General features: G+C 39.0%; 1 protein-coding gene across 2 annotated transcripts; it reads right to left on the minus strand.

The window, feature by feature from the left end:
* Positions 1-43: 43 nt before the first annotated feature.
* On the minus strand, positions 44-19,499 carry trappc10 (trafficking protein particle complex subunit 10). Of its 2 annotated transcripts, none has more exons than XM_087803808.1 (23): positions 19,334-19,499; positions 17,146-17,227; positions 15,735-15,870; positions 14,135-14,334; positions 12,859-13,054; positions 12,195-12,306; positions 11,872-12,119; positions 9,986-10,132; positions 9,810-9,924; positions 8,856-8,932; positions 8,699-8,790; positions 8,344-8,484; positions 7,197-7,306; positions 6,567-7,099; positions 6,346-6,487; positions 5,385-5,543; positions 4,190-4,419; positions 4,012-4,112; positions 3,815-3,938; positions 2,213-2,377; positions 1,972-2,152; positions 1,723-1,914; positions 44-785 (listed from the first exon to the last, which is right to left on the minus strand). In XM_087803808.1, the coding sequence occupies exons 1-23, from the start codon at positions 19,392-19,394 to the stop codon at positions 529-531; spliced, it is 3,801 nt and encodes a 1,266-aa protein (XP_087659934.1). In that variant the 5' UTR covers positions 19,395-19,499; the 3' UTR covers positions 44-528. The 2 variants fall into 2 exon arrangements, with proteins under 2 accessions (XP_087659934.1, XP_087659933.1); XM_087803807.1 differs by having other exon boundaries at positions 11,872-12,122.
* Positions 19,500-23,837: the final 4,338 nt, after the last annotated feature.

Raw genomic sequence — 23,837 nt, forward strand, 5'->3', positions numbered from 1 at the left:
TTCCAGCAACTCTACGGCAAAGCTTTCAAACCAACGACCGACAAAGACTTGATCCGTTTTATTTTCCAAAACCTCTGCATCTCTGGCAACGTCACCGAGACGGAGAAGGTCGAAGCCATGATTCCATGAGAACAGACGGACACGGTCACAGTGACGCCACTGGAGAAGCTGCATTCACACATCGAGAGCTTTGGTGCGTCCAGGGAGAGTCGGGAGTGCCAGGTTCACTTCCATAGATATATTTATATATTTCCATCTATAAATCCAAGCTATGTACACAGTATGGCGAAGAAACATGGTTTAAATTAATCAGCAGTTGTTGGCTCTTGTCCAGTCCGTATGAACGTTTCATGCTCTAGGGGGCGCGGGTGAGTCCACGTCAGCGTTGCATACCGTCTTTGTGGTGGACTCGTGATGGGGGAGGGGTTGGTGGGGGTGGCCCTGGAGGGGGGAAAGCTTGGCAGGGTCCCGTCCATAAGCGGGCTTCAGTTCTGGCGAGGGGGCGGTGGGGCGGTCCTAGCACCGGGGTCATGTGGCGTTGACCTCCATGATGTGGTCGTCGGTGGTGGGCAGCACCAGGACCTGCCGCGCCAGACTGTGGTTGAACACCTGCCCCGGGCTGAAGGGCTCCAGGCGCGGCATGGCCACGCCCTTCTGCTGCTGCTGCTGCTGGTCGCCGCTGCCCAGGGAGTGGACGCTGCCGCGGCTGCGGATGCTGGCCGTGTCGGCCTGGTCGTCCAGGGACTTGTCCAGCAGGGACAGGCTGTCGTTCTCCACGCAGCTGTCTGTGGAACCGCAAGTCAAGCAGTGAGAACATGTTCAACTCAAACGGTTCCGTTTTTTATCTGCAATTACGTTCAAATAATCACGACGTTTGATCATTTATTTGTTGCAGTTAAACTTTCGGCTAAATCCCGCAGTGACTGAGGACAAGAGGATACAGTCGACTCCCGCTGCTTTTAAGGCTGATGTTCGGACATTTTTTGGTTTCAAAACAATTAAAAGCAGTTAAAATTCCGTCAAGAGTCATGTGGTCTGTAAATTCTACAACACCAGAGTCAAGTACTCGACAATACTACACGTATATCCTTGATACTACACTATCACAATGTACTGTATTGTGATACGTATCGTAGCAACAGATTTTTGCCATTACGTCCTTTGAATCTAAAGAGACAATACAATTCTGCGAGATTCCGGCGATGACTGAGGACGAGAAGATACAGTGGACTGAGGACGAGAGGATACAGTGACTCCAGCAGATGATGTTTGGACATATATTTAGATTTTAAAACAAATGAAAACAGTTACGACTTCGTCAAGAGTCACGTGGTCTATAAATTCTGCAACACTAGAGTCAAGTACTCGACAATACTACACATATATACTTGTTACTACACTATTACTATGTATCGTATGGTTGACCCTGTATCGTGATAAGTATCCTATCAACATTCTTGTCAAAACACACCCGTAGTATATGTTGAACCATTTTGTCGAGGTTGACAACCCTGTGCTAAAGGTCGTAGGTCAGATGGGCGGAGCTTATGTAGATTTTCTAATGTAAGCCCCGGACATGACAAAAACAAAAAAACAAGTCGTGGTCACAAAATATACAAAAGATAAAGGAGATAAACTGCCGATGAGAAATTTAAAGGATTTGAATTAGCTCGTAGCCACCATTTTGTTTGTTCTGTCTTGTCTAACTGGATGTGGTCTTACCTGGGTCCGGCTGTGGGGGAGCCGCGGTGTGAGGCAGATACTTGAGCACTTTGATTTTGGGGAAGGGAAGGTGTCCGGCGAACAGAGGCATCACCTCGATCTGCACCTTGTGGGTGGCGTTGGCCTTCATCGGCATCAGCACCATCCCCGAGCTCTTCCCGCACACCGCCCAGTTGCTGCTGCTGTCGGCGACTGTGGGACCAGCGATCAGCTGACGTGCTCGTCCACGAGGGGCGCCGTCTTACTTACCTTCATACATGAGCTTGGTGGTCTTCAGCCCGTCCGAGTCCGTCTTGCTGTCCTCCACGATCTCCCCCTCCGCGGGCTCGGCCAGGCGCGTGATACACACCTCCAGCCCACAGAGGGAGCCGGAGCGACAGTGCTGCTCCCCCGCCGGCGGCATGATCTCCACTCGCACGCTGTACAGAGTCTGACAAGAGGAGTCGTTACTCAGTCGTTACTCGCTTCGAGGTCCACACGCCGGACTTACGATGACCGTCTCCAGCTGGAACTGGTACAGGAAGGGTTTGAAGGCCGAGACGTCTTCCTCGGGGGAGGAGAAGTTGGCGGAGAAGACGAGCTGCAGACACGAGGAGAGGTCGTCCTTCCACCTCACCTCCCACAAACAGAACAGGTTGTGTTTGCTGCAGAGAAGCTGTGCGGAGGTGAGACGGGGTCAGTACAGGGGGCGCAGCATCCGACTCTTCTTCAGGTGCACGACTCGACGTTCATTTTTTTTTTTTAATTATCGTGATTTACAGGTCAATTAAAGTAAGTAAGTAAGTAATATTTATTTATATAGCGCTTTTCGAGACCAGGGTCAGTAAACAAATAATTGCAACGTCAGCTAAAAATACGTCATATTTCGAATATTTTCCAATTATTTTTTGCTTAGAAAGTGAGAAACGGGACGTAAAAAATTAATAAAAAATATTATTCCTTAACATCTTTAAGAAAAAGCTGATAAATCAATAACTTCAACTTTTTTTTTCTGTTCCAGGTATAGCCAGAGGCAAAGAAAGAGCGTCTTCTTCTGTGTGTCAGTGTTTTTTTAATTTATATGTTAAACTGAATTTCTTTTGTAAATTGTTATGGAAACAAATGTTAAACTAGCTTTTATTCACAATAACTTGACGGATTTATAGCTCATTCAGTCCTAAACTCACAGTGGGTTTAAATCTGCCTAAAGATCCGTTTTGACTGGCGAGAAGATGAAATATGTTTCAAAAGAACTAAATTGATTCTGGTTCATTCATGCTGGCAGGATTCAACGGTAAATGTTAAATGGTTTAAGGACGTTTTCCAGAGTGTTCGTTTGTTCGATAAGTAAGTTTGTTTGTAGAATAAGTAAAAACTAATGTAAATTAAACTAATAGAAGAAAAAAAAACATTATAAAAAAAAGGAGAATTAAGAAAAAGTAAGTAATGATTTAAGCAAGAAAGAAGTCTTAAATTAGGGATCTGCATTTCTCTCACGATTTAGAAACAAGTAAATTATTATTATATTTGAAGTGCCTTTCACAGACCAGAGTCACAAAATGCTTAAACAACAAAACAATGAAGTTAAAATACATACAAAAGAACAAACTTTAAAAGGCCAAGCAAACAATGTGACACAGAACATTTTTTTTTTGGTTTAGAACAATCTTGTTATTGTTAAAAGGAAGTTTTCAGCCAAAAAAAACAACATTAAATTGAATCCCTTAAATATATATATATATATTTTTATGTGACTGTGCAGACAAACTGTTGTTTTTTTGTCCAGAAGGCCCTACAATCACTAGAAGTGAAGTGGTTAAAACACTTTTCATAGACCAAAAAATGGACAGATAAAAATTTAAAAAAGTGAGTTAAATTAATTAAATTAACTAAATGAATTGATGCTCAGTTTTATGTAAGTTACAATGTGTAGTTAGGACCAAAAAGGAGGCACAGAATCATGAAAAATATTTGACGAAAAAGCCAAGTAAATGAAAAGTAAATCATTTTTTAGTTATGGGTCAAACTATATTTTTGTGACTGTAATAGAAGGGAGTCCATATATTGCTCACAGGGATGAAATGAAGCTCTAGTCTATATACGCAGGTTTCACCTGTTTGGACGTCCTGTTGAGGGACTTCAGCTCCAGACCGGAGAGCTGCTTCTCCGACAGCTTGAGCTCGGCGAGTGCGAACTCTACCTCCGACACGTTCTGTAAGCACACCTGGATGTACTTCCTGAGGAGGAGATGAAACGGATCAACCTCGTGCTCTTGTTCTTCGGGAGGACATGTGAGGAAGTGAGACTGACCTGTTACCAGCAGAAAGCAGCGAGTGTTTGGTCTTGAAGGGGATGTAGAAGGTGAGAGCCAGCAGGGTGGAGTAGATGGACCACGGACAGTCGATTGACATCTGGACAAAAAAAAAAAAAGGTCGTCTGGTTAATCTTATGATATAATTTTTCCTTTATTTATAGAGCGTAGGTCTACCCTCTGGTCGATGGCCGTCATGGGTGTGTCGGGGTGACTGTAGCGCCGCGGCCGGTGTCGGACCTCGCCGTTGGTCAGCCTCTCGTTGCTGGGACGGTCCAAGCCGGACGGGATGATGCACAGAACCTCCAGGTGGAACACCAGGGTGTGATAGGGAGGTGTGGCCGGCAAGCTGATGCTGGTGACCTTCTCCGAAGACTGGATGGACAGCACGCTTTCACCGACAACCTCTGGAAGGTTTGAGAGCCACAGTAGCATAAATAAGAAGAGCCTTATTTTTCCGTTTAAATGCTGATCAAAACAAACAAAAATTCATTGATTTAAGGACCAGATTTTGTTGAATTTTTACATGTTATTGAACGTTAAAATGAAGAAAAATAAAGCGCACACTTACAGTGGAGGAAACGTGTAATAAAATTGAATCGTCTCTACATTTAATGGCAGGTTCAGTTAAACAGTGAGATACAGAGTATCAGAAAGAAAATCCAGATATAAAGCATTAACATACTGTCTCTTAAAATTAAAATATATTCAGTAGATACTAAAGGTCACCTAATGTGAAAACCCAACTCTCCTGACTTATTCACATGTTGTAAATGTTAAAGTCTTCAAAATGCAGTAGTTCATTCATCATGACGTTGCTCCGTTTTGAAGTTATTACTTAATAAAGTTCTCGTCTGAAATCTCACCAAACGAGATTACGGTTTAAATTATACATTCTGACGTCACTCTGGTGCAGGTGTCCTCCCCTAGAAGCCCTAAATCAGTTAAGAACCTACATGTTAATCGTGAAACAAAATAAATATTTATGTAAACATGGTGAGAGTTACTTCTGCCTTTAGGTGTTTTTGTAATGTGTACATTAAGTGGCAAACCTTATTTTTGATATTCGTTTTTAATGTACAAAACGGGAGTTTCAGGGGTGAGTTTGAAATGAATGCAACTCTTGTTTTTGTGACCAATCAGAGCAGAGTAGGTGTGGTTGCTCGGACGAGAATTTTTCATTTAAGTGGGCGGGGCTTAAGCATATTTTGTAATGTAAATATCTTTATTAAATGAGAGTTTTGTGAAAAAATAAACTGATGAGTATAATAGAGGTCCTAGAACAATTTAAGACACACTTAAATCAGCACATTAGGTGCCCTTTAAATACGAAAGAGAAAGAGGGTGACGTGTGGGTGTGGAGAGAACTAACCTGCAGCAGGGTTGGTGATGTGAGCGGTGCAGCTGGTGGATGGAAGAACTGGCATCGTATCGGTGTTGCTGAGCTGCAGAGCGTCTCCTTTCTTCACGGCGTAGTGACCGGTCAGAAGGGTGAACTTGACCGTCTGTGGTAGACCAGCCAGCAGCGGCTCTGAAACACAGAATTAAAACACAAGTCGTTTAAAGAAAGTCCTCGCACCCTGCCAAACTTTAAACTAATCTGAGTCTTGGTTTGTGGAAAAATTGTCTGATTAGATTTATTATGATGTCTTGCAAGAATGTTCTGAGTACTGATACTGTAGTAACGAGAATATATTGTATTGAATTTACAGACCACATGACTCTTGACGAAGTCGTAACTGCTTTAATTTGTTTTCAAACCAAAATATGTCCAAAAGTCAGCTTTAAAAAGCTGCTGGAGTCACTGTATCCTCTCGTCCTCAGTCATCATAGCTGCCAAGGACGTAATGACAGCTGGCCATAAGTTTAATTGCAACACAAAAATGAACAAATGTGGTGACTATTTGCGTGTTAATTGTAAATAATAATTTAATTACATTTTAAAAAATGATCGAAAATATTTTATTTTAAACACTTCATTGTATTGTAAACTTTTTATGAAATGTGATAAAAAACAACAACAAAGCAGACACACACACACACAGGTTAAACTAACTATTAATAACAGCACTCGTTACTGTATTAAAAGAAAAATAAGTTACTTAATAACAAGTTACTTCTACACTGCTCATCATCAAGTCTATTGAGACAATTTCAACTTTAAATAAGTTGAAATTGACTTGGACTTGTCACGACAGTGTCTCCTAGAAAAAAGCAAAAGTACTTAAAACATGCAGGTTAACATAATTCGGTCTTTAGGTTTGTGACGCGAGAGACATTGTACGTCCTAGAGTGACACATGGATGACATTTTCAAGTGAATTCACGACGTACCCGAGAGCGGCTCCACAGTCAGCTGAGGCTCCTGAGAGTAGACTTCATACTGGACCGAAGGGTAAATATGAGGGAGCACGAACTGCACTTGACCCACCGTGGCGCAGAGCTGGCGTAGCGTGTAAGTACCAGGCTCTCCACTCTGCCCCGGGGAACACAAACAAAGTGAGACCCTCATGTCGGGAAAAAAACAAAACAACGTCTAGGATCGAGCGACTCACGGGTGCCGTGTACGTGACGGCGTTATCTCCTGGCTCTAACGTCACGTTCTGCACTTTCAGCATCTGCGCTCCTTCCTTCATGGCGACCGTCGGGGGGGTGATACAGTTGGGCGTCCCGGGCGGCGAGCTGCTGTCGTGGCGACGCATGATCAAGTGCGTGTTCTTGCACACCACGCCGGTGGAGTTGAGGGAATTGTCCGAGGGACTCCTGTCCTGGATCTCGTCGAGTTCCAACAAGGGGCCTGCGTTTGAGGAGGAGGGGGGACCGGCCGACGAGTTGGACTGATGAAAGTCCACCGTCCCGGGGAGAGTCTGTTTCTGTCCTCCCTTCCCCCTCCCGAGGGACCCTCCTCGCTCAAGGTCGAAGTGGACGCTTGCGACCAGCTGCTGGATTTGTATCGTCACCGGCATCAAACACCGCAGAGTCAGCTCCACCTGCAGGGCGGCGCCCGAGTGGACGGAGGGCGTGGCTGGGCGGAACTGAAGCCGAGTGAGTTGGGCGAAGACCCCCATACTTAGAGCTACCTTTTGAACTGAAGCAGAGGCGAGATCACGTGTAGATAGTTAATAATCTTAGTCCAAAAATGACCACCATGGCCGGACAAAAGCTGAGATGGAAGCGACACTTACCATCGTTTCCAGGCTTTCCAGCAAACGTCAGAATTTCCTGACAGAATCGTTTCCTCTCTTCTGTCGTAAGATTAGCATCCCCGGCTAACAGGGCACTTGTCTGCAGGTAGCTGAGTGGTTAATTAAGGAAATCATTTTTTCAATGGTGAAGATATTAAAGTCAGAATAAACCCTCTATTAATCCATTACATAAAGTCTGAGGTACAGGACCAGCATCACACTTTTTATGTAAATAAGATCTCATTTTGTTTTATCCTAATAAAACTAATATTGATGACAGCCTTCTTTAAACTGGACCTCACATCTGGACGCATCTCCGAAAAATCGGATGATTTGCAAAGGTCGTTTTGACAGGATAACTACCACCTCCGAGGAGGTTTTATACCCGTCTTTGTAGAAGTGATTTTTGTGCTTCTGCAAAGAGAGGGTCAAGAAGAAGGGGTTTGATTTTTTTATTTGAGGAAAAAGAAAACTACAGCCACATTGATGTGTCTGTGTTGTTGTTCAACTGTTGAATTATGGTCGTGTTTACATTGTGGTGGTTACTTTGACTGTTAGGAACTGTGAAGGGCCATCAAGCCAAAATAAACAAAGAAATAAAGAAAAAATACCTGAATAAGATTGAGGGAAAATAAAACTAAAGATATTAAATAAAACTGCTCTGTAAGTGAGTTATTAACTGTTTATTTAAATAATAATTATAAAAATGGATGTAACTAAATATATATCAAAAATGTTTTTCTTTAGTACAGAAGCATATTGCTTGCAAAAATAAAATAAATATATAAATTATTATTTCTGTCTTTCTGAGTATTATATTCATTGGTTTGTGATTTAAAACATATTTTATATATACATTTTATTTTATATTTTAGTTTGTGGGGCAGAAGACGGAAGTCTTTGAACATCCATAGGAGGTTATAAGTTTTGACAGGAATATCTTTATAACATTGGTTAAAATGTACTTTTGAAAAACTCTATGGGGAAAGAAATTACCAAGAAAACAAATAACCCTAGAAAAGAGTTTTCTTTTTCAAATGAATGCAATGAGTTTCAGTTTAATAAAAAATATTAAATAAGGTATAATACACTGTATAAATGTAGTGAAAGGGCCATACTTTGCCCATCTTCTGATTGAAAAGGATACTCAGCAGTTCTGCCTAGTTGTTTCTGACACTCTGCAATCTGTTTCCGAGTATGAGTGACTGGAAATGTCCAACCCTCTGCTACATATGACTTTAGAGCCTCCTGTAATAAAGTCTCTGCTCGCTCAGCATCCCCTTTCCTCCTGGAAATAGAGAAACAACATGTAAAGCGAATCAACTAAAGGGTTAAACAGGTTCATTTCTCTTTAAGCGGACATTTTTGTGGCGTATTTGACACTATGTGTTAATGGAGTTCCAATTTAAGTTCGTAATATGCGTCAATTAATTGCCGAAACTTGGTTTCTAAGTTGTGGAGAAAAGCTGTGATGCCGCTTTGAAAGCGAGTCGTCAACCTACATGTAAAACTCAGCCAAACTTTTCCCGACAAGTCTGGCGGATCTCAGTCGACCGATGGCCCGGTACATCTCCATGGCAGCGTGAGAGAGTTCCTTGAGAGCAGGCGAAAGACAATTGTTGAAACTGGCGAAAAAAACAACAGACACTGGAGACTTACAAGATAGTGTCTTTCAAAGGCTTCCACGGATGAAAGAGCTTCCTTGAGTTTTTTGTACGGACTCTGCAAACTGTTGACTGCGGAGACAAGACTGCGTGTCAGTCTCGCTGTAGTACGTCATCATGGTAAGGAATATGTCAAGTTAGTTGTGCCAACAAGGTCAACCAATGGATTGCGGTCACGTTCGTTTTTGAAAAGTATATTTTGTCAACAATGATAGACGAACCAGCTTTAGTTGATTATTTAATTAGATTTGTGCAAAACCTGCGGTACCATCTTAGTCTTCATCTTGGAGTTTTGTCCAAACAATAAATGAGGTCAATACTAGTGTATTGTCAAGAATCTGATGATACAATTAGCATCATGATACAGGGTCAACACTACGATATATAGTGATACTGTAGTAACAAGTAAATGTGTGTAGTATTGTCGAGTACTTGACTCTGGTGTTGCAGAATTTACAGACCACATGACTCTTGACGAAGTCGTAACTCCTTTCATTTGTTTAGAAAACAAAATATGTTCAAACACCAGCTTTAAAAGTTCCTGTAGTCACTGTATCCTCTCATCCTCAGTCATCGTTGTTTCTTTAGCTGTGAAGGGCCAAGTGACTGCTCATCTAGTGGTAGGATGTTAAACTGCCGCAAATGCTACTAATATTTTTCAAAGATTATTTAAGAAAAAAAAATGAATAAAAAAATGAATTTTATAAACTATTTAAAATATAAACCATAAAAGAACTATGATAAATGGATAATAAATGAGGGTTTTAAAGCCAAAATATTAAGTAAATCAAATAATATATCAAGCTCCTAAAGTGTATCGATATTTTCTGACATATACTAAATACTGAGGCCGCTTGGCTTACGGTTGACTATATTATTCCTTAGAGTTTAAACATTTATTCATATCAACAAAGCTCATACAGGTCATGTTTAAGGGGACACTTCACACCTGTCTCCGGCCTCTCGTCCCCCAGCCCAGCCAGCAGATCCACGGTCCTGTTCAAGTCTTCGGACGTCGGCCCTTTCTCCGACACCAGACCGCACAGCTCGCCCAGGGACTTGAGCTGCACACGACATGGAAACATGTGACGCCGCCTCGTTTGAAAGGAACGTGACCAGCGTTACCTTGTCAGTAGCGTAGGCCCACAGACCCACTGTGTGCGAGCAGTTGGCGGCGAGCTGTGCTTCGTCACAGCAACCCTCGATCCGGTGGAGGACTTCCAGGCAGCTGAGGAAAACCCAGCAGTCAAGCGCCCCCTCTAGGACAGACACCTGAACAACCACAAAACCAGAAAAAAAAAATGGTCAAAGAAACATTGATCATTGATTATTTGAAGAGAAAATGTAGAAACATTGGGCCATATTTTCCTCAAGAATAAGCGAGAATATAAAATGGAACATAAGTGAAGCGAAAACAAGCGAAAACATTAAAGGGCACCTAATGTGAAAACCTAACTCTCCTGACTTATTCACATGTTGTAAATGTTGAAGTCTTCAAAATGCAGTAGTTCATTCATCAGGACGTTGCTCTGCCTTGAAGTTATTATTTAATAAAGTTCTCTCTCGTCTGAAATCTCGCCAAACGAGATTATGGTTTGACGATCCTATTCTGACGGATCGGTTGAGAACCTAAATGTTGTTCGTGAAACTAAATAAATATATATACAAAAATGGTGAGAGTTACTTCTGTCTTTAGGTGTTTCTGTAATGTGTACATTAAGCAGCAAACCTTATTTTAATTATTTGTTTTTAATGTACAAAACGGGAGTTTCAGGGCTTAAGTATAAAATTTACGCGAGTCCTTGAATGCAACTCGTGTTTTTGTGACCAATCAGAGCTGAGTGGGCGTGGTTGCTCGGACGAGACTTCTTCTCAGCAAAGTGGGCGGGGCTTAAGAGTATTTCTAATGTAAATATATTTATTAAATGAGAGTTTTGTGAAAAAACAAACGTACTGATGAGTATAATAGAGGTCCTAGAACAATTTAAGAGACACGTTAGGTTACCTTTAACATTTTGAAACCTCATGATATTTAATTTAAAAAATAATCATGCAGCAACAAAATCAAACTGAAATTTAATTATAAGAGAAACACAACAGACAATATAAAAAAAAACCCATCATGACTAATCACAAGGACAACAATGGAAACACAATATCATTTCAAGACAAAGGATTTCAGAAAACAAAGATGACAATTCAAGGAAGTTCTACAGGCTTTGCAAAGGCAAGTCATCGGATAGAAAACTGTCCGTCCATAACACAAAGGTCTTACTTTTACTGTTCACTAGAAGTTCAGCCCGAAGATGTATAAATGATCTGTCGAACTGTTGCGTAACCAATGTTTGTGACTGTTCACATCTGTATTTTGAGGGTTCAGGCATTTAATATTGATCCTGTCGCTTTTATTTTGTCTAGAAACACATGTGGAATTGTGGAATATTTGTCTGCAGGAAGCCAAGAGGTGCACAGCCCAGTCCTGGAAGAAAACAAGTATCGCAAGGGAACAAACCTATTGCATGGCCCTTGAAAAAATAATTACATTTAAAAATAAATAATTTGGAATTTGTTTTAGGATAATCCGAAACCAAACAATTCAGAAATTGGTCGAAGCAAGGCTGAACACTAGTTATTCTTTGAATAGCTTGTTTCTATGTCTGTATGTCTAACTTTAATTTTTTTTCTCATTCATTTTCAATTTCTTTAATGTGTTTTTTCTAAATGTTGTTAATTAATAATTAAATGTAAGACGTGTGCTTCTGTTTGTTCCTTTTCCACCTTGAAAATATTGTATGATAATAAGTAAAATCCCTTTAAATAAACTTGTTAATGTAATCATAACTAGTCTTAGCCGAGTTTAAACTAGCATCGTCTTATTTACATCTTATACTTCTACGATGATAACCAAAGAACTCATGCACTCACTGGTGAATAAAATGTAAGGGAGCGAGTGCGTGTGGAGAACGACAGTATCCGTGGCGGAAAATTGATTTCATCTATAGCACCGTTACCTCGAGCAGGCGCAGCTCCTGGACACAGTTGTGCAGCAGTTCCAGAGCTCGCTGCGTCACCTCCCAGGGCCTCTGGAGGAAGATGAGTAAAGTGCACTGACGGGAGAACAGGTAGCTTCTCAGGTCCAGCAGGTTGGCTTCGCTGCGCTGGATGGAGTCCCTCTTCTCCATGTCAATAGGGCGACGGAGCAGCAGGCCACTCCAGTTTTTCACCGGGGAGCAAAAAGAGCCGAGCCAGTTTGCGGTGTCTGCTGAACGAGCACAACAGTCACTGAAGGCTACTCAGCCGTACGTCGAACAGTAAACCAGTCGCTCAAACTTACCTCCTGCTCCAAAGTTAAGGACATACTGGGTAAAAAGGGCATCAAGTTCATCATACTGGACCAAGGCATCTTCAAACTGCTGCAGCATTTCAAAAACAAAGGCCAGTTCCTCCTGTAGAGGAGAAAACAGACACTATTATATATATATATAGATATTTTTATTTACAATTAACATATCGCCAGCGTTTGTTAATTTTTGTGTTGAAATTAAAGTTCCGGCCGCTAGATGGCAGAAGTTGTTACATCCTGCGCAGTTAGCCAACCAATGAAGTCCCTGAGATGACTGAGGACGAGAGGATACAATCGACTCCAGCAGTTTTTGGAGCTGATGTTTGGACTGGGCCAAATGAACGACCTCCACCACTTTATATGCATTAATGGCAGCCAGGGAAGACGTTCATATTGACCCAGAAGTTTTCGGGCTGTCGGGTCACCTTGACCCTGAGATAACAGCAGGGTAAAAGATTTAACAAGACCATTCAATTAAAAATAAAATTGAGGTAAAGTGTCAACATAAAACACACTTAATTATGCAACTCAAGACAAAAAAGATCCTTAACGATAATCTAATCCTATAGTTTCTCAGTGAGCTCACAACATATGAAACAACAAGAGAAAAATCAAGACGTTCCTTTAGTTCCATTTGTGTAGACAGCGGTCTTACCTGGACCATGAAGTACTCGCTAAAGCTCCAGCCCGGCTGTGTGCGTTTCTCTCTCAGCGTCCGCATGTCGTCTTCGAAGTGACCCAGGTTCTTGGTGAAGGACATGAGAAGGAGTGTACGGAGCTTTAGCAGCAATGAGTTCCAAGAATCCTGAGATCGAGACGAGTCCTTCAGAGGATCCGACAGCACCACGCACCTGGAGAGGTTGAGCATTGACGTCAGATTCACTTTATCTGAGTCTTAAGTCGACGTCGGGAATCTGACCAAAGGGATTGCTAAAAGCCCACCATATAGTTTCTTTTTTTTTTAATATATATTAAATCCACGATAATCATCTTTCAATTTACTAGCATGTCAATGCAAAAACCCTTAAATTATTATGTTCTTAGAGTTGCTTTTGTGAACGGTGACCTAAATTGTTTTGCAAATATCCACACCCTTAAAATTATGATGAAGCAAGTGTTACTTGAGTTAGCATTCTAATGCAAACATGCACTCCGTTTAAGAAAATAAAAGTCTAAAGCCGATATTTAGACTCACTTCATTTAGTTAACCTTTATTGTTTTAATAAATGCGTCTAATCAAAGCTTTAATGCACTCCAATGTGACAAATTAAAAACAGTTGTAAAATGTATATGGTAAGGATCAAACTGAAAAAAGCTACTTGAAAAGCTGGACACTTTAAAAGAAATTGAAAATATTTCCTGTATCCAAAAAAATGCTGCAATCCTGAATCCTCACTAGGGATGTTAGAAAATATTGATAATTAAATATTAGACTCTATTGAAATTTAACAGCACATTACGAATTTAAAAAAAAGAAAAAGAAAGAAATTCAAATTATTATTATTACTATTTTATTTGCTTTCAAATCTCATTTAATTTTTTCTCATTTTTATGGTTTATATTTCTATGAATTAGATTGTATAAAAAAAATTGAATTTTTAATAGTTGAGCTCATATAAAAAATAGAAAAATATCTGAGTTGCAATTAAAGGAACTTTCTGCAAGATTCCGCTGATGACTGAGGACGAGAGGATACAGTGGACTCCAGCAGATTTTTAAGATGATGTTTGTTTCGGTATAACATATTTCGGTTTAAAAAACAAATGAAAGCAGTAACGACTTCATAAAGAGTCATGTGGTCTGTAAATTCTGCAACACAAGAGTCAAGTACTCGGATATATTGTATCGTGGACCATGTATCGTGATATCCATCACCAGATTTTTGCTAATCCCCACAGCAAACTTTTCCCCCTCACCAAGTATAAACTCACCGATCGTTCTGCTTGTTGCAGAAGTCACTACGGATCTTATCCACGATGGACGACCGAGGCAGGATGTTGGTCTTGTTTTTCTTCTTGTTGTCGTTGGACTCCACGACGATGATGACCCAGTCGGTCGACCCGTGAGTGCGTAAACTGTTCTGCCATCGCAGCATGTCCTCCTTCACCGAGCCCTTGTACGTCTCCGTATCCTGCAGGGATAATAAGATGATTTTATTGAAAACAACCGGGTTAAGGAATGATGACTAAACTGAATTCAGACAAATATTTCTGCTACACTGTCAACCATTCATGCGGGTAAAGTAAATAAACATCAGGCGTCAAAATTGAGGAAACATTTGTTAACATCCAACTGATAAGTTTCATCAAAGATGCATTACATCATTTGATAAGTCCATTATTAAAGGACATTTAGTCTTTATTTTGGCTGGTTTCTTAACCAGTCAAACTCCTTCTACAATACAAAATTCTATTTAAATGAATTGAATGCAATTGTGGTGTTAAAAAAAAGAATTTCTTGAATCAAATGTTAGTAATATCCTAGAGGAAGGATGTTTTAAGCTGAGTCATCGCTTACGTGACTTGCTTACGGACAATCGCAGACAAAATTAAAGGAACTGACCCGGAGAGTTGCAGATGGCAATTCATATCTATCAACCTGTGAAATTATGATTGACTAATGTATGATTATTATTGTTATTTATCTTAATTTTGTTGCATACCAAGCTTGCCTTCTTTTCTGTTGGTACCCTGCTAAATTATTTTGCTTTTCCAAATAAAAAAATCTAAAAATCACAAAAATAACTCTCTAGAGTGAACTAGATCCCAGAGGAACGTTACTGAAAGTATACTAAAAGTAAAATACTTGATTATGAATCCTATCTCTCAACTCGAATTCGACTTGTTCCTCGCCGCAGCTCAGACAGAAAGGGAAAACTGGAACCAAAACATTCAGAATAAACTAAACTGGGTAATCTCTGCAGGATGCAAGGCTGGACTGCGACAAAAATAATAAAAACAATAAAGAAAATTAATTTAAGTAACATTAAATAGCAATTTAATCAAAAAAAAAAACATCCTAAGAAACTAATGCTATATAATTTAAACATCTTTTTCCATCAACTAAAACAGAGTCCGTCGATATCTGCAGCGCCCAGCATGCCTTTAGAACTTAAAAACCCAAGGCATGCTGTTCTATTAATTATATTATTTATTCAATTATCTTGAAATGTTCTATTACGTGTTTGACATGTTTTGCCAAGTAACCAATTCATAAAAATAATGATCCACATACTAACAAAAGGTACATTTGCATAATTATTCTTCTGGCATCTACAAAGGTGTCGTTTTAAGGCCTGCAGGATAATTGCCTTCAATTAGTAAAATGTCCGGAGACGCCTATACAAAGAACTGTGACTGACATTTGCTAAAAATGCTATTAACACTGTAACAATAAATAAGAAGCTTGTTTTTTTTTCCAGGACTTTGTTGTGCGATTTATGCAACATATGTGTGATTGCCGGCAGGTTAGTTTTTTTCTATTTTTCTATTAAAAAAAAAAGAAAAAAAAAAAGGTTTGATCTTTACGTACACAGCAGTCAGTCCAATAGATGTGAAGGAAGGGGAAAGTCAGGAGGGCCTTGTTACCATCCTTGGGGAGAAGCTCCTCTTTAAAATGGACAAAGTTAGCCTCAAGGTGAATCATTTTTGGGGCACGACCATATGTCCTGCAGGAGAAGACAAGAACATTTGCAAGAGCTGAAATAGGATGCTTTTTTTTTATTTTTTACAACCATAACAAGAAAATTCTATTAGTCTTTAATGTAGACACATAGAAAAGTCAATTAAGAGGAAATGACTAATCAGAATTTAGCTCCTAACATTTACAGCTTTTTTTATTCTAATTTTCGTTAAAATCAGAAAAAGACACATTGCGACATTTATTCACCATGACCACCTGTGTTATTTCTGTGTGATATTTATTATTTATTCAACAAAGGCATGACAGAAACTGGACTGGATGGATTTAACCTGAATCCTATTTTATCCAAATACTTTTTTTTTTTTACAATTTGATGCTTGATATTTTTATTATAACTTTATAATGTTTGTATTTCTTCTTCCCATTTAGAAAATGCAAAGATGTTAACCCAAGACCCAAGGGCCGACTGCCGGGCTACAACTTTCAGTCGAACCTGAAACATAAGCATTGCATAAATAAAGCCGACAGATTCTGAACGGAATCTAACTCGCAAAGTTTGCTTTCGGCGATTGCGTTGGCGGTGAAGTTTTGTTGTCGTGGGTGTGGCGTTTGAATCAGCTGATGACCAGAAAGATCTCAATGATTGATCTGTGATCATCTGCTTCCTTTCTGCAGAACCTTTCGCTGACAAAGGACTTTTGTGTGTCTTTAATGCATGGTTTGATAAACTTAACAGTCGTGGCTTTGAGGGTTTAAGCTAAAAGATATTTCTAAATTTACGATCTCATTATAACCAGCAATGGGGAAATTTGTAAGTAAGTAAGTCATTTATATTTTTCTAGAGCGCTTTTCCAGACCAGGGTCACAAAGCGCCTAAACAATCAAAACAATACTCAATAAAATATATGCTTAAAAGGTCAAGATAACACCGAGACAAACACAGGAGTCTCAGAAAATCAAGGAAAAGCCTGCACGAATAAAAATGTCTTAAGATGTTTCTTGAAGGAGTCAGTAGATCATCAAACACAGAGATGGTTCCAAAGCTTAGGAGCAACAGTCTGGAAGGATTTCTCTCCTCTGGTCCTGAACCGTTTGCGTGGAACCATCAGTAGATTCTGATCCACAGACCTCAGAGCCCAGGCTGGGGTGCAAGTCTGGATCAGATCACTGATGGAAGGTCTGTTTTGTGGCCTTCATGTCTGTAACACCTTGCTCTTAACTGCACACACCCACTCAATAATCATTTTGTCATCATCTGCAAAATTACTGATCATAAATTTGCCATTTCAGCATCACTTACCTCCTCCACTCCATTGGTTCTCTGGGAAGTTGCTGTGCCAAAGAGGTATAGAGTGACGTGAACAAGGCCTGGTCGCCAGCACCTGTGCGGGAAAAAAAAAAGAAAAAACAAACACGATATATGGTCAATTTGATGCATTTCAATCGGAGGGTTTTAAAACAAATGTTTTATTAGTGATAATTAATTTAGAAACCATTGGGACTCTAGCAAAACACTTTATTTATATACTCTTCTTTATTTTGATTCAAAGTCCAATATTTTTTATTGTTGGAGTGAAAATATATAAAAGTTAAAACAAACAAAAATCCTCCACAATTCCAAAACTTCCATGATTTTTTTGTCCAAGTAAGAATCTCTCCTGATAGGGATCCCTGTTCATCAACGCAAACAAATATTTGGTCCAAAATAGAAGCTGTATTTACGTATTATTTTTCTCTCCAACTTTTATTTTGGCTACGATGAAGGAATCTGTACCTGACCCGACCCTGCAGGTCCCATTAAGCACAGCAATAGTTGACAAACGATTAAAAGTCAATCAAACATGTGACATCAGTGCGATGTTCCAGGGAATATCTTTCTGCACTTGCTGGATAAACATGGATTGAGTATTTGCTTAGTTCAAAGAAGTGCCTGCCGGTTGCGATATTTCAAGACATTTGATGACTCAAAGACGCTCAGAGATAAGGTACAAGTGGTACAAACACCCAGTCAGCGAATCCTGAATGATTCGCTGCCTGACAGTGAATGAAACCTGCTGACCAGGAACCCTTAGCTTCTCAGATTCCTCTGAAAAGGGGTTAGTAGTAGTTTATTTTGTCCAAAAATTGGAGCATACTGCAGTAAAAAGCGATTAATCTCACAGTAACCAGGGCAGAACCAGGCACGGTACAAGGAGTTCCTTTTAGTAAAGTGGTGAATTGTTCCAAATATTTGAATAAATCACTAGTTTTGCCAATATTTTGCTAGTTATGGTTTTCTTATTTCATTCCTTTATTCTGTAATGCCACCAGAATAACTACTTTGTATACAACACTGGCGGCCCTTGATGCATTCCTGTAACCCTCGTGAGGTCAGGTTCTACAAAAATGATCTTGAGTAAATATTTCTGATGGCTATTTATTTATTATTAAGTCATTTAAGTCGTTCAATATCTTTGTTTGGGGACTTTTTCAACCCTTTTTCTCATTTTATGCTCCTTTTTCCGGTGGAATCTTTTTGAAAAGAAAGGTTTTTATGTCACATTTCTATATTAAATGTATTTTAAATTAAATACTACTCTCTAAAAATTAACAACTTGAGCGTATGCCTATAAGTTTCCATGGGTAAATTAATAACGATATTTAATATACAATTGTGAATGATAATAAAGTAAATACAATGGAAAAATAATGTACAAATGCAATGAATAAATTAAACAAATCAACGAGTAAATAAAATAAAACATTTTTCTTAAAAGGAATAGAAATTTACAACCAGAATACCGTTTATTACCGTAATTGTTTAAAGGTGGCATATTTTCGAAAAACAAGTAACATTTAATAATAATATAGTCATTATAATATCACATTCAATACTTATAACAATATCAACAATAGACATGACAAAACTGGAACAATCTCAATCAAATGCATTCTTGAAACAGCTTCAATCCCAATGTTTACATTGATACACAATGATAATAAGTAATATGCACGTTTTCATCGGTGTTTACAGATGTTTACCACTGGGCATATTGTGACAGGAAACCATATATTCTTGCAAATAAATGGATGACAGTTAACACTTTGACGGTTGTCGTGTTCTTCCAGGGCTGCTATGTGGTTGGAAAGGAGATCTGGTAAGAGGCCAACGATCACCAAACACCAGTGGTTTCGCTGCTGCTGCTATTTTTAGAGGACAAACCGGATCATTGGACTGAGAGTTCCCCCAAAAACTGCTGCTACCAGCCGTGACGTCACATGATTAGCCGGGCCCTGTGCGTTAGCATGTTTGCTAATCCCAACAAAGCGGCAGCCATTGCTCTCACCGCTCGTCTGGCGTGCATACGAGTTATAACAATATTATAACAAACTACGTCATGGATGCCCACCGGCACGACTTGTGACATAATAACACAGCTACGAGCGTTTTAAGGAGGGTAGCTAGCTAGCATGCTAGCTGTCAGGTGTCAATACAAATAAACACTCACACGTCACAATCGGCTTGTTCTCCATAGTATAGATGATCGGCTTTTCCTCTTGGCACTCCATGCGTGTTAGAGGTAGAACTCCATGAAAATGACATTCAGACACAGCTTTATTTTTGAGTTACTGCTTATCTCTACACTTGTATTTGAATCGATGGGGCCTGTGTGTCGCCCGCTACACTTCCGGGAAGAGCGTCGGGTGAACGTGACCTGTGCGTCCTTAAAGGGCCAGTACAGAATAGTTTGGCAACGTCCGCATGAGGAGTAGTTTCACGAATGCCCTTTGAAAAAAATAAAATATATATAATAAAACGACGCTCTCAAACGACAAGAAACACATTTAAAATGTCACAGTTTCAAAATAGAAAGCTTGTGTAACAATCACGAGAAGGAGCTGTCTCACCTGCAGTTGATTCAAAACTCTGCAGTGAGAATTCTGAGCCGCACAAGTAGAAAAACTAACATTTCTCCGATCCTTAAAAGTCTTCACTGGCTTCCGGTTTCTTTCAGGATCAACTTTAAAATTCTGGTTCTTACTTTCAGATCTATTCATGGTCAGACCTTCCATCAGTGATCTGATCCAGACATACACCCCAGCTCGGGCTCTGAGGTCTGTGGATTAGAATCTACTGATGGTTCCTGAACACGGTTCAGGACCAGAGGAGAGAAATCCTTCCAGGTTGTTGCTCCTAAGCTTTGGAAAGATCTTCCTCTCTCTTTGCACTTGATGGAGTCTACTGACTCCTTTAAGAAACATCTTGAGACACTTTTATTTGTTCAGGCTTTTCCTTGATTTTCTGGAACTCCTGTGCTGTTCTCAGCATTATCTTGACCTTTAAAGTATATATTTTATTGATTATTGTTTTGATTGTTTAAGCGCTTTGTGACCCTGGTCTGGAAAAGAGCTATATAAATACAAAATACTTACTTACTTACTTACAGAAAAAATGCTTTACATCTAAAAACGTAATACTGTTTTTTAATCCTTGTGTTGTCTCAGGGTCAAGGTGACCCGTAGTCAAACGACCTCCCTGGCTTTCGTGAACACATATGCAGTGTCTTTAAGGTTGTTTACCTTGACCCAGAGGCAACACAAGGGATACCACAAACACGTTTGTTTCCGTGGTCCTTCGAATCAACTTGACCTGTACATAACACAAGGGCCAAGAAGAGGTTAATGGTGCTATGACCCTGATTGTCGTTTAGATACAAAAAACTTAATTTAGAGGGTTTTATTTATGTATTGTTTTTGTTTATTTATTTGAGAAAATCTCTCACACAGAAGCAGAAAATTACTATAAGATTTCACTAAAACTATCTATCTTTGTATTTTCTATGAGGATACTTCAGAATGAATCTGTTTGCTACTAAAGACGCATGTTTGAATGCGTTTTAGTTTTAAGACGAAAGGTCTTATTCAGATGCTCATTTTTCTTTAATAGCTAATGTGGTCAATTGGAAATAAAAACTGTAATAATGAATCTGTAAAAATCCTACCTTTAACAAAACTCTTCTTGATATATTCTGCAAAATACATTGACGTGATGCTATTATTCAGAAAGGAGGGGTCGATACATTGCTCTGGATTTTTTAGCTTTCATACTACTTTATACTACTTTAGGTTCGTAAAATGATCATGAATTTAAGCCTGAATATCTAAAACAAAACAAAAAAGATTCCTTGTAACAATCTGACTTTCAGAGAAAGTGGGTGAAAAAATGTTGTCTATGATAAGATTCAATGTATTATATGTATAATGTCATATATAATAATATCAATATGGTCATTCTCTTTTTTTCTAAACAGAAATTGGAATAATAATGTCCGTCAATAACAAAAAAATCAGATGAATGAATCAATTCATGATATTGCTTCTTGAATATCTTGCTTTAATAATGTTGTGTAGTCTTAATATATATTTCATTTGTTAGAAATGAATATTACACAAACGCTGACTTGGAAAACAAGTTAATGATTTTGTAAATCGCGAAAATGTTTTATTTATTTATGGATCATGCGAGATTCTGCATCGTTTTGACATGTGTTTTGACATGTGAACATTAAAGATAAACACCACCATCCAGTGAGTGATGTTTGTATTTCAAATAGATATAAATATAAATAAAGAATCATTTAAAATATAGTTAAGATTTTTGTTTGCTTAATTTTATAACTATAGTTATGAATAAGATCATTAGAAAATCAATTCCTCCTTGCGGTTATAATAAATGGTGATTAGTTTATGAAGAATTGTCTTTACTTTCAAACTCACCGATGAGGAGGATGTGGAACACACACGTAAGCACTCAAACACACTTCCTGTCACTCATATTAGAAGAACAAGTTTCCCCTGAACTTGATAGATTTAGGACAGAAAGCTGAACACGGTCACAGCTCAGTAGAAACACCTGCTGTCTCTTTTCAGGATGACTGAGCTCCCGAAGTAGGAAGTGAAAGTTTTGAGGCTGATCTGCACCATTCAAATCCGAGAGATGACCCGAGGAGACCCGAGGATGTCTTCATCACAACAGTCGTGAGATTAACAATCAAAGATCAATGAGGAGATGAAAAGTGTTAATTCAGAAGTGAAGGTGTCAAAGTGTCAGGAGGAGAAACATGTGGACGTGAACGTGTGACTTTATCATCATCATTTCTTCTTCACGTTTAATTTAAGGGAAGAAACATGATCATTTTTCTATTATCATCGTCACTGTTTTCTTTTGGAGTAGATTATTTTTAGACAAAATGTACATTGTGTGGCACTAACACTGCCACAGAGAATTAAACATATTTTAAAGTCTGAATGATCTGTTTCTATTTCTCTCACAAACTACATGATCTACATTCATGTTTAAATTTTGATGACAGTTTGCAGTGTTGACATTTAGAACAGTTCAATTGTATAAACTTCATATAAGACTCATTTTTTCCACGTAAATTCTAATTCTATCAATGGCTATGGTTTTAGAAACAAGAATGATTGTTATTTCCTATTTGTGAGATAATTCTTGTTTCAAAGTGTTTATATGGTCATATAAAATGAACAAAACAGCACTTTTTTATCAAAAATATTTTTGATAATTCCTAGACTTTGTTACAAATATTGTGTCAAAAATAACATAACATAAATAAAATAAATGGACTCAAATGTATAAGAAACTCTCTCAAGGCAGTTGATGATGGTCACTTAAAGACTTAACTTATTTTATAAATAGAACATTTGAAGGAAGGATCTGAGGAGAAACACTTTGACACTTGAGTGACTCACTGTGTTTGCATGTGAGTCCTTCCTCTCTGCTCGCGGCTCTTAAGAGCTCCCAGTTGATCACTGAGTGTCCACAAGACGCCGGCACCACAACCATGATGTCACTGAGTCCACTGCTGCTCACCCTGGGCCTCCTTGTTCACGGTGAGACTCTTCTGGAGACTTTGACAAGCAGCTTCAGCAGCAGGACGTTCTGCTGTGATGGAGAGAGACTGAAGGAAGCAGCTCTCACCTTCATCCTTCTCTTCTCTGTCTTCAACAAATCCTGCTTCTGTCTTCATGTTGATCATCTTTCTCCAAACTGGAGCCACAACTCTTCTTCTATGTTTTCCAGGTTCATCAGGAGACATCGTCCTGACTCAGACTCCAGGATCTCAGTCTGTAGTTCCAGGAACGACTGTCTCCATCACTTGTACAACAAGCTCAGATGTTTCTAAATACCTCAACTGGTATCTTCAGAAACCTGCTGAAGCTCCTAAACCCCTCATTTATTACTCTTCAAATCGTCAGTCTGGAGTTCCAGATCGTCTCAGTGGAGAAGGATCAGGGACACGATACACTCTGACCATCAACAGAGTCCAGCCTGAAGATGCAGGAGTTTATTATTGTCAGCAGAGTGTTAGTCGCCCGTTCACACAGTGAAACAAGGTCGTACAAAAACCTCCGTCAGCTGGAGAGGAACTGATCTGACTCCACTGCTGCTCACAAGTTACTGTAATAACATATTATTTATACTTATTATTTATCTTGTTCTTGTTCATGTAGTTCACAGAGATGAAGAATTTATTTCACTTTAACACTTTTTCTAAAAAACACTTTTCCTCATTTATTCATGTATTTTTATCTTCACTAAGTCTCAACTACCTCTCAATGTTTTTGTTTGTCACTGACTTTTAAACTGAGTCACAAACATGATTTAGATTTATTTCATTTCACTGATAATGTTGTTCATGATTTGCTGAGGATGTTCACTGTTTTCTTTCTGAATCTCTCTCTTTGCTGCTCCGATGATGTCAATATAAACTCATACGAAGCCAGGATTGTTAAGATCAAGTTACGCAACAATTTCACTCCAACATAAAGTCATGAGATCAAACATGTTGCTACATTTTTGGATTCATTGACAAAAAGTTGAATCATGAAGATTAAATATTGCAACAATAAACAATACTTCATAACTCAACCTTCATAACAACACAACTTTAAAAGTTTCAGAATATTCTAGAGAATATTTCTACATTT

This window comes from Callionymus lyra, chromosome 12 (assembly GCF_982586985.1).
Source record: "Callionymus lyra chromosome 12, fCalLyr1.hap1.1, whole genome shotgun sequence".
NCBI classification, from domain to species: Eukaryota; Metazoa; Chordata; class Actinopteri; order Syngnathiformes; family Callionymidae; genus Callionymus; species Callionymus lyra.